The sequence below is a fragment of the Varanus komodoensis genome, unplaced genomic scaffold, assembly GCF_004798865.1.
Source record: "Varanus komodoensis strain SLA01 unplaced genomic scaffold, ASM479886v1 scaffold3, whole genome shotgun sequence".
Lineage (NCBI taxonomy): Eukaryota > Metazoa > Chordata > Lepidosauria > Squamata > Varanidae > Varanus > Varanus komodoensis.
Window position 1 is genome coordinate 29,663,679 of NW_025335761.1, and position 11,602 is coordinate 29,675,280.

Consider the following 11,602-nt stretch of genomic DNA (forward strand, 5'->3'; position numbering starts at 1 on the left):
GATTGTCCCTTTCCTTCTATAACCTCAGTGCCAACTCACATGCTGTTTCAGAGGACGCACTGAAGAAGAAGGGGTTAATGAGAAAAAAACTACATTCTCTTCCTCCAGTAGAAAAATTGAGACTTCTGCCAGTATAATTTTACCTCTAGAACTGACTTTCTGTCAGCATGAATCTGCATGACATTTTCTGCCCATTCCATCAAAGATTCACCACGTGGAACCTTTACTCTTTCATGTTTAAGCCGCCCAACTCTAAATTCTCCTGGATCATCTCTTCGCACCGTACTTGTAGTTCGTGTCCTCTCTACAGTAGCCTCACGTCGATTCTGCAGCCAAACTATTGCTCTGATACCAGAAAGAAACACAGATACGTTGGTTTAGATCCAACATATGTGATGTTGACCAAAGGAGACTTTCATTAGGTAAATATTTGCTTTGAAGAACTTTTTTATACCAAGACACATGCATTTATAGCTTATAAAACAACTTCGTCATACTGCAGTCTGTAACCCTCTGCCTGGGATCACAAACAGCTACCACGTATTCTGCACCATAGCAATCCATCTATTTCCAGGGTTTAAACATCAAGCACCATTGGTTATGCAGCTAAATTAGCACCATTTATGCAGAAGAAGGTATCAGCATACACTGGGAGGGGGGACCCCAGGATTTGAAAAAAGTACAAAAAAACTTTTGCAAATAAACAACTGAATGTGAGAGTAGATTATGTATGCTCAGTGGCTGTCTGTTGGAGAGGGGAGATGAAGTGACTGGAACACCAGCATTCTACACTGCAACTTTTTGTCGCATGTTATATTGTTCATTTATAAATCTGCCCTCCCATCACTCTAATTGCCTGATTTAGTTTTGGAAAAAAATTAACATATCTTCCCTCTTTTATAAGCAAGATACAGGTTACTTACTGCTATGAGTCTCAACATAAAATAGCTCCTATATTCCTAATATTTAAAGAACATCAATACATTTCAACTGCATCAATCAAGTAATTTTTCACTTGTCAAATTTCTCACCTGGATGCTCCAAATGCCGTGCATGTGAAATACAGCTGTCTAGTTTCAAATGGGATTAAGAAAGGACACTTGCTGGTTATCTGTTCACACCAGTCAGGCAAAGCTCCACTTGCTAGTGCCAATGGCTCCTGTAATTTAACAAACAAGCCCTTTAAAACAAGAAGTCAGCAGAATAAAATTCACAATGGATAAAGCCATCCTGAGATGATAGTGGTGGATCAGTTAGAAAAGCTATGAATGAATGAATGAATGCTATCTCTGAATTCTCTATTGTCTTTTCTATGCTGTCCCTTCATATTTTTATTTTTAAAACTGATTTTTCCTGATTTCAGGAGAAAACCTGATATTATTAAATGTTTAATGGCCCTTTTGTTATCATTGTACATACCTAGTCTCCACGTTATGGATAAGTTTCATTCCTGAGAACACCTTTAAGCTGAATTTGTATGCAAGTCAGATCATATAAGCAAGCCAAATATTTGTCTTAGCCTATGTATATATTTTATCAATACATTTGCACATACTTTATTTCATATGCACATGATATAATGATAATAACACAGTAATAATAAACCACAGGTACTGAAGAGGGAGAATCTGTTTGCATGTGTGTAGGTATACAGTATTGTAAAAAACAAATAAAAGAAACCGGTCTTAAAACAGTCTAGAACTTTCTTGAGGTAACATTAAGCCTAATATTAACTGATGATGATGGACATGGACCTGGACCTGGTGCTGGAGAGTCAGGGTTTGCTTGTGCTGCTGGAGAAGCAGGGGGTGGAGTGGGGGGTTACCACTGCAGCTGCTTTCTTGAAGTAGGACTCAAGCACTGTTTGTACAGTCATTTCCTTTTTCTCACCATGAATAGCCTTGTAGCAGCTGAGAGTCTAGTTACAAGGGCAAATGCTAAAGAAAAATCAGAGAGGAACTATGTATCCTGCATGTGCTCCAAAACACACTGGCTTGGGTACACTTGAACTGACCTCCAGAATGAAAAGATGTAAACTTGTAGCAACAGTGAGAACTGGACATGGAACCACTGATTGGTTCAAAGTTGAGAAAGAAGTTTGGAAAGGCTGTATACTGTCGCCCTGCCTATTTAACTTATATGCGGAGCACATCATGAGAAAGGCGGGGCTAGATGAATCACCAGTTGGAATTAAGATTGCTAGGAGAAATATCAACAACCTCAGATATGCAGATGGTACCACTATAATGGCAGAAAGTGAAGAGGAACTAAAGAACCTCTTGATGCAGGTGAAGGAGAAGAGTGCAAAAGTTGGCTTGAAACTCAACATTAAGAAAACTAAGATCATGGCATCCGGTCCTCTCACTTCCTGGCAAATAGATGGGAAAGAAAGGGAGGTAGTGACAGATTTTATTTTTCTGGGCTCCAAGATCACCGCAGACGGGGACTGCAGCCAAGAAATTAAAAGACGCTTGCTCTTGGGGAGGAAAGCTATGGCAAATCTATACAGCATACTAAAAAGCAGAGACATCACCCTGCTGACAAAAGTGCATATATTCAAGGCTATGGTTTTCCCAGTTGCAATGTATGGCTGTGAAAGTTGGATCATAAGGAAGGCTGAGTGCTGAAGCATTGAGGCCTTCGAACTATGGTGCTGGAGAAGACTCCTGCGAATCCCTTGGACCGCAAGTGCTTGAGGAGTGCTTGAGGAGATCAACCCTGACTGCTCTTTAGAAGGCCAGATACTGAGGATGAAACTCAAATACTTTGGCCACCTAATGAGAAGGAAGGACTCACCGGAGAAGAGCCTAATGCTGGGAACAATAGATGGCAAAAGAAGATGGGGATGGCAGAGACTGAGGTGGCTAGATGGAGTCACTGAAGCTGTCGGCGTGAGCTTAAGTGGACTCCAGGGGATGGTGGAGGACAGGAAGGCCTGGAGGAATGTTGTCCATGGGGTGGCGATGGGTCGGACACGACTTCACGACTAACAACAACAAACTTGTATCTCTAGGGAACTAGGCTGCCACTGATGAGGCATGACCCAACATGTTGCGTAGTTCCCTAGAGATAATTGTTACTACCTCTAGAGATTCTCATAAACTTTCACAGCTTTTGTTAAAGAAGACTATTTCCAGACTTCTACACTGCTTACAATAGCATCACACTGAATTAAAATAATATCTTAAGAATATATTACCTCAATTTGTTGAAGAATTTTTGTAGTAATTTTTTTGCTTGTGAATTCATCGGGTGGAAAATTAAACTGAAGCTGTTCATCTCCTTCTGAAAATTAACACAAAGTTTTATTTCATGTTTTTTTGTGGATGTTTTTGTTTGGACAAAAATGTGTTGCACCCTACTTACCTTCTTGAGAAGTTCGAGTTGAATAAGGGTCGCTTGCCACAATATACAAAATACGGAGCAACTGCAGAACATCTTCTACACCACAGGAATTCTGTCCACTACCAGCTTTGGCTTGAGGCTGTTCTTTAGATGAACTAAGAATGTATGAGTTCTGAAGTGTGGAAATAGCTCCCTGGCTCAAACTAGATTTTGATCCATGCTCACAAAAATCCTGTATGAATTATCAGAAGTACACGCTGAGTATATGCTTAGAATTGCAGTATGGCAATTTTGTAGTTTTAGAGAAAGAGAGAAAAAAAAATAAACATGGCTTGTGTGATGCTAACTATTTAGTGCTTAGAGTATTGTTAGACACTATATTAATTACTGCACCTATTCAAAAGCATATAAAAGACTGGAGCTGGTAAAAGCTAAACATGAGAGTAGCATATGACCCTATTTAGTTGGAGAACATTTTCATTAGTCACATAGCAAATCTCTCTATCAGAACTTCTAACACGATGCAAGAAGCACAGACATTCTCCAAACCAATACTTTTAGATGCAGACATATACCTTGTATGCAGCTATGAGCTGGGAACAATTTCTGTTTTTCCTAATGCTTTTATTAGTGCCAGTTAATTTCCAGTGGCGCAGAAAGGCTGAATCCGCATTCTTCTGCAGGTAGGTTATCAAGTCATTCTTTGGTAATTCATCAGTGCCAAGGTACTGTTCCACATGCTCTATTGACCAGCAACCCTACAACAGGAACCACCAAATGTTGGTCTTTCCTGATTGTAAAGTTTGAAAGATTTCACATGCACTACATACATTTAAATTTTTTAGAAACATGCATTTACAAACATTCTGTACCATGTTTTCTGCATAACAAAACTAAGTTAGTGTAGGATTTTTAAGCTGCTTTAAGTGCATGAACTGCACAAACACCTACAGCCACAAAAATATTAAGGCTTTAAATTAATCTCACCATTTTCCCACTCTCCTTCTCTTTATCAGAATCCTTCATTTCTCTGTAGACAATTCTAAACATGAAAAAAATGAATTAGATACTTAGCAGTTTTTCCAAAAAAGAACGAGACAAAATATGTAAATCATAAAATGCAGAAATGGGTAACCTTGACCTAATTTCAATAGCTCTATTTTGTGTGAACCATTCACACTTCAGGAAAGAGCAATCTGTCACTTTCTTCATTGTCTGCTCCACTGGAAAAACAGAGTGGGCAAGATAGAGAAAGTGTGGCAGAAAGTGACAGAGTAAGAAAGAAAGAGATAACATGAGCACTTTTTCATCTGACCCTGGCATGTGCTTCTTGATAGATTAACTATGAGGGACAAGACTCTCAACAGAAAAAAGGCTGCCCACCTGATATAATACAGATCAGGTAAATGCAACATTTTCTGCATATTAAATCTGATTTTGAAAATTGTACTGTTTAGCATGCAAGAACAACAGTTAAAGCTGCTAACCAATGACAGATCTCCTCACTGGGCGCACAGAGCAGTTGATATAGTATACTGCTCAAAAAATATACTCCGAGAATTTGATTGCTGATTCAATTCTTGGGTCTGGTCTATACGTTATTCAAACTATGAAAACATTTTGGATTATAGGGCCCAACTGTTAATTCTAGCACAGTGCAGGTACCATTTATATTAAAAATTCTGTCAGCATGTATCTGTGATAAAAGAATAAAACCATAAGCATAAAGATCCCAGGCAGGAAAAAGTGATAACCTCAAGGATTAAGCTAACAGTATCAGTATGCAAATCCCACTGTTGCAAACCTATCATGTACAACTTAAGAGATACCAAAACAGCACTGCCCAGAAGATTTGTTAAAAGACTTTAACATGAGTTCTTGAAACACATTTTAAACAGTTGGTCTTACAGAGCTAACATATGAATGCTTACTCAGAAGTTCCACTGTGTTCATCTGAGTTTACTCCCAGGTAAGTGCACACAGGAATATAGTTTTAGATTTAATCTAGGGGTAGAATCTAGTGTTAGAATAATTTTAAAAGAACACTTACGTGTATGTTGGCTCCCATATCCGTCTAAGTTTATCAGATTTCACACTGCCATTACAAGAAAGCTGAAGCAATTTTTGTACATAGTAAAAGATAGTTGATCGGAAATTTGTTAGGGGTAGCTCAACTTCACGGGTTGTACCAAGGCCTGTAACTTTCAAGGTAAGTGCTAAACGTGGTGATGGTGTACACTCAACTTCTTCCAGAAGTTCCGAGTGGGGTGTTCCTGTATGCAATGGTGAAATGAAAGATGAGTAATGCATTTCTATTTTTGTAGCACCTTTCATCATTGTACATATATTTAAATGTACAATAAATGAACAGCTAGTAAAGGTCTTTGAAATTCAAGTGAAGCGATGTGTTCTAGCCCTTTCTCCTTCCCATTACCCTTATACACTCCCTGACTTGTTCATCCAAATCAACCCTGTTCTACTTTCAGCCACTTCCTCCATTCAGTATCTCCCATCTCCACCTTCTTCCCTGTGCAAATAAATTGGGTCCCTCTAAATCAGGGGTGTACAGGCTTTACAGATGTGGGGGAGGGAAGCCTCCACCATCACACATGCACATACTCTAGATACAGATTTGCTCTCTCCTCACTGCTAATGATCCCTTTGAGAAGCTCTGAAAGAGTGGAGAGTACAGGCAGTGGGGCAGGGGAACTGTTTGGCAATTCACAGCATCCCCAGAGAAGGCAGTAAAGACCAGAAGGGCAGAGGTTATGCAACCCTGTTTCAACACAGAAGTATGTGAAATAACAAAGGTAGGAACAATGGTGTGTTTCCAATGTTTCCTCCCGCAACCCAAATGTTGGCTTCAGGGATGGAGAAAAGAAATAGGTCAGTTTCACATGCTGCATTTTCTAATGTTTTACCTCCTGGCCTTGTGAACAACCTAGTCAATATCTATTGAAGGTTGCTACACAAACCAGTCAACCCAGTAAACAGTCTGGAAAATGCACAAAGTAGACAAAATAGGTTGGATGCAACACTGCTATTCCACTGGTGAAAGTAGTTCCATGAAAAGATCTGAGAGGGGAGATTCCCTCTCCTGCACCCACAGCTTCAAAACCTGCTGAAGGACAGGACAGAGGAATGCAGTACGGAAGAAAGAAGAACATCTCATCAAGCTAGCAGGCCTCTGTCAGTATAATGTTTGATTTAACCTGTTGACTCCATTTCTGAATAACTGTAAATATGTGAGATATATTGTTTCTTCCCCCCACACCCCTCCAATCTGGTTCTTGTCTTAACACTTCTATGGCATTCTAGCAAATTGTCACATATTTTGCTTGCACAGATATTTTCCATATTTCTCTGTGGTATACCTGGAGGAGGAATTTCAAGATCAGTTGTCTGCTGGACATTAGTACGACCAGGTCTAGGATCAAAAGCAGGTACTAAAGCAGAAAACTGACGTTTCAAAACATAATCATCATCCCATGTTCTTCTTCGGCCACCTTTTGTTTCATATTCTTCTTCCTCCTATTAAGGAAATAATATCACTGAGAAGATTCATTTAATTTTCAGGAAATCACATGTTAGGGGATAATTATTCTATTAAATAAGATATGCCTATACCTGTTATACATTATAGTCCATGGACCTTTCCAAAAGGTTTTTTTTAACATAATGGCAACACTGAGTTGCAGTATCTCAGAGAAGAGCTTTAGAGTACAAACCCATGGAGAGAGAAAAATTCTACGATTCTCAGCATTTCTTGGCCAGCTATGCTGTTGTAGGACTTTCTAAATATAACCCATGAATCACTCCCAACAGTACAGAATAGTCCATTTATTGTATCACAATCTGTGATGTAGAGGAGCTCTACTGAAATGAATAAATGAGAAGCAGTAAAGGGTGGGAAGGTGTCAGAAGGCCACTGGGTCCAACCCCCTTCTACTGCAGGACACTAAGTTACACAGATGACTGTCCTGATGCTTTTGTAAGTCTCGAGTGAGGGAGAGCCCACAACTTCCCCAGGTAACATTGTTCCATTGTCATATTGCTCTGACAGTGAGGAAATTGTTCCTGGTGTCTAGTCTAAATCTGGTTTCTTTTCAACCTTCATTCTGGACTCACCAATGCTCAGCTATTTACATTAAGAAGATCTGCTATACTTTGACATGTAAGCAAAACAAAATATTTGCAGTAAGCCATTGAATTATGTTGACAAGGCAATTGACAGAACTACTTCAAAAACAGACAAAACCACATTAAATTTGTGCAACTGGTCTTTAAGCAATTCATAGCTACAACTATAAATCTCTGAAGTTTGGGACGCTAAGGAAGAGTATGATGTGGTCAGCATAACTGCAGAAAAGACAATACTGAAATAAGTGATATACACTGTACCATAACTTCCTCATATTCTTGATCTTCTTGATTGTCATCTTCATTTTCATCATCTTCCTCATCTGGCTCAGGTAGATCTTCATCATCATCTAATTCTGCCAACAAAGTACTGGCTCGACAGCTATCAAGAAAATCTACACACAGAACAAACAAAAACCCCTAAGAACTCCTTAAAAACACAGCAATAACGAAGAATGAACTGATTCTATAAATTGAAACCACAACAGATAATGAGGTATCACTTTTGGGTCACGTTCAAGATGGAAACCTATTTAAGAAATGATGACAATGAAAGGCTGAAAGGGAGAAGAGAAGAACATCAGAAAATAACCTGAAAAGTAATGGAAAACTATTTGTATTAAAGTATATTTAGTATGCTTTTTGAGTACATAGAACCAGTGGAAATGCCAAATAGGAAATTCACAATTTCTCCCCAGTATTTTTTCAATGTGTATTTCATAAAAATAATTTGCTATGTACATTTTCAAGTACATACAAATGTCCCTTTAATACTAGCAGAAGTCAAATATCACTTTCAGTGTTACAGCTCAATGAAGTAAGTTATGCTTAAGTTGATAGGATTGCAACGAATATAAATGATGGGTAAAAACTAATCTTTTGTGCATCATATCATAAGGAAATCAATACCCCACCAGAATACAAGTAATCTGAGTAAGTTCTACAGTAACAGCAGAAATACTCATACATAACTTGCCTTCAACTACCTACAGAAACCAAAGTTCCACTTCTTGCACTTAGAAGACTTCTGATCAATCCCTAAGAAAATGTGCATATTTCCTGACTTTCCTAAACTTAAGGATTTTGCATAAAATGTTTGCCTATGGCACAATGATCTGGACAGTAATTTCACATATATAACAGAACAGCATCAACTTCCAATTTCCTTCCTGCCTTGCCCCCAATTACTGCAATATAGATTGGAGAGGGGAGACTACTAGTTTTCTTCCATTCCTCTCTACCCTGCAGACTGCCAGGTAAAGGGACAGAGAGCTCTCGCTGGGTAGTTTTGAAAGTATCACTTCCATTTTACTTTTTCATCACTCTGTGCATTTCAGCTTTTCAGATTTCATGCCTGCATATTGTAAAAGAAGAACACCTAGTTTTATCCTGAGAAAATCCGTTTTGAAAGTAACTTTTGACGGCTGCCAAAACTCTATGCTATCATAAATGCAGATGGGATGCATTCTTCTCCTTTTCCAAATGCCTAGAGTCTTGGGAAAGGCTCGAAAAGGTGAAAGATACTAAGAATGGTGAGATGCACACTTCAAAACTAGAGCATCTCACTGTGTGTGTGGGTGGGTGGGGGATATGATCAATACTCCAATGCAAGCAAATATCTTTTTCAGCATACTTCACTTAATAATTTGCAGACACCTGTCAAATGAGAACCAAAGTAACAAAATAACCTATTAGCAGCCTTGCTTTATGTTCTCCATTGGTATCTACTACAGATTGACAGCATGCTTTTACCATGACACTGAGCAGGTATTTCAGTCACTCATAAACAAACACTTATTTGACTTAACCAAAATAGCAGCAACAAAAAATAATCTACACACATTTTGACTCCTAAAAATATTTTTTTAAATGTGGCAAACCAGCAATGGGCCCTCCAATATGCCACTTGGGCACTTCAGGGCAGCTATCAGTGCCACTGATAAAAAGTGTCCTAAATGATTGTTTCAGGGAAGAGAGAAGAAAGAAAAAGCATTTGTGAGAGGAATGGGGAGAAGAGACAAGATGGTTTCAGCCATCGAGTTCCCCAGGATACCAGTGGGAGTTTGAGGGAAAGGAATGAGGAGACATCCACAGTGAGTCTGGCACACTGTGTACTTATTCACAGGGTCAGTTACCATAATGTGCAAATACATCCAACGCAAAACAGGTGATTCTTACTGCCTGAGTTTTATATAGTGTATATTTTGTTGTGCACTCAGTGGGAGCTAGAGCTTATCTTGTAGCAACAAATATCTATGGGCATTCTCTGTGCAAACCTAACCTGGCAAAAATATTATTGTGGTGATTTTACCAAACTATATATGCACAAATCTGGCCAAGGAAGTTCATACAATGTATTAACTGATGTATTAATTATCATTAAAAAAATTCCTGCCAAAACATCACTAAAGCCACAAATATGAGTAGTACAACACAAATTATAAGTCATTTCCTAAATGTACAACTACACTTCAGTAACACCCTGAAAGTATCTTTTATATAAAGATATCTGAGAGATTAATGTATTTCAGTTCTGATTCATACTGAAATCAAGGAATTTAACAGATGGATACAAATGTATTCTGCTATCTTGTCTGGTGCTGTGGGGTCAATAACTTGTTCTGCAGAGGCCCACATGATTTTTTCATTGCTCTTTTCACTCTAAACCACAGACTGTTTCCAGCACTGGTTGGTACCAGTATATAGATCTTCCATGCAATTACAAAACACTGGTCTCTTCATTGCACAAATACTACATGTATGCCACCACTGCAATATAGCATACTCCAATGGCTTTGTGTAACTCATCCAAGATACTCCATCCATACTAACAAAGATTTCAACATTGTTTAGGATTGAGCCTTAGGAACATAGGAAGCAGTCTTATACTGAAGTCAGGTCACTGATTCTTCTGCCCTAGTATCGCTGACATTAACTGGAAGTGGCTTGCCGAGCAGTAGTTCCAACATCATCACCATCACCTTGCATGTATATCCCACCTCTTTTTCTCTTGTGAGGAACCCAAGGAAGTTTACCATTTTGTCTCACAAGAACCCTGTGAGTATTCTACTGAGAGTGTGTGAGTGGCCCAAAGTCACCCACTGAGCTTTATGGCCAAATAAAAACCAGAACCTGGATCTCCCAGATCAAGAGTCCAACACTCTAACCGTCACACCACACTGGCTTTTTTCATCGTCCTATCAGGATCTTCTGTATTCAAAACATTTGCTTGTCTCCGAGCAATGGCTCCTCTCCCGATGTCTCAGCTCAGAGGTAGAGGGCATATTTTGCAAGAAGAACTTTTTTCCAGTCCATTTAGGTAATCTCAACCCAGATGTACCTTTGGTGAGTCATGATACACGGCAGCTCCTAAGACAAGATCTTAATGCATCACTCATTTTTCCATTTTCTTAGATTAAATATCTGAGAACGGGTTTGGTTATTCTTATATTAAACTCTGGTTTTATTTTATTTTTTCTGGGCAGGAGTGAAATGGTAACATTTCTGAGTTCTCACATGTGCATGATGCAATAAACTAGCTTCAAGAAGTGCCGCCCCGAGGCTTCGGTGAATGGGGCGGCATAGAAATTTCCTAAATAAATAAATAAAAATAAAACAAGAAAGTTCTGACCTCTGACAGCCATGAGTGTTGATTGAGCTTTTTAAGAGATATGATATTAAATTCTTTCTCCAGTGCTAGATATTCACCAAGCAACCTTGTAGAATCTGTCTGGTCAGACTTCTAATCTAATTCTGAATCTGGCTTAGCAAGTTTTGCTGTCACAAGAACTACTACTAACAAAGACACCATCTTACATCATTCCATCTTAACTTCAAATAGCTCTCCAAATGAAAATGAAGCAGTCATGTTTCTGTAAAAACTCTACTACTCTGAAGTGTGCATATGCCAAATTCTTTCCTTATTTGCCCATAAATATGATCACTCAGAAATAAGTTCCTTTCATTATTGGTATGGTCCAGATATCATGAATTTGATTCTTCATATCATGGGCTTGGGAACATGGTCCATTGTTGTGCACTGTCTCTTCTCACAGGTTTGTTTTGCCATAAGAGGGCTGCACTCCCTCTTAGGGACAGGGTTCGCAGCTTGGGAGTG

At 38.9% G+C, this 11,602-nt stretch overlaps 1 protein-coding gene across 10 annotated transcripts in view; it reads right to left on the reverse strand.

Annotated features, from left to right (window-relative positions):
- HECTD1 (HECT domain E3 ubiquitin protein ligase 1) overlaps positions 1-11,602 on the reverse strand; it is an 83,352-nt gene that overhangs the window by 11,495 nt on the left and 60,255 nt on the right. For 8 of the 10 annotated variants that reach the window (XM_044435677.1, XM_044435685.1, XM_044435680.1 and 5 more), the window contains 9 exons: positions 7,747-7,880; positions 6,720-6,876; positions 5,396-5,618; positions 4,333-4,387; positions 3,921-4,103; positions 3,367-3,577; positions 3,200-3,285; positions 1,032-1,159; positions 144-345 (listed from right to left, as the gene is read on the reverse strand). In XM_044435677.1, the coding sequence (XP_044291612.1) occupies positions 144-345; positions 1,032-1,159; positions 3,200-3,285; positions 3,367-3,577; positions 3,921-4,103; positions 4,333-4,387; positions 5,396-5,618; positions 6,720-6,876; positions 7,747-7,880 (1,379 nt within the window). The remainder of the gene's footprint in view (positions 1-143; positions 346-1,031; positions 1,160-3,199; positions 3,286-3,366; positions 3,578-3,920; positions 4,104-4,332; positions 4,388-5,395; positions 5,619-6,719; positions 6,877-7,746; positions 7,881-11,602) is intronic. The other 2 variants (XM_044435679.1, XM_044435682.1) reach the window with 2 other exon arrangements.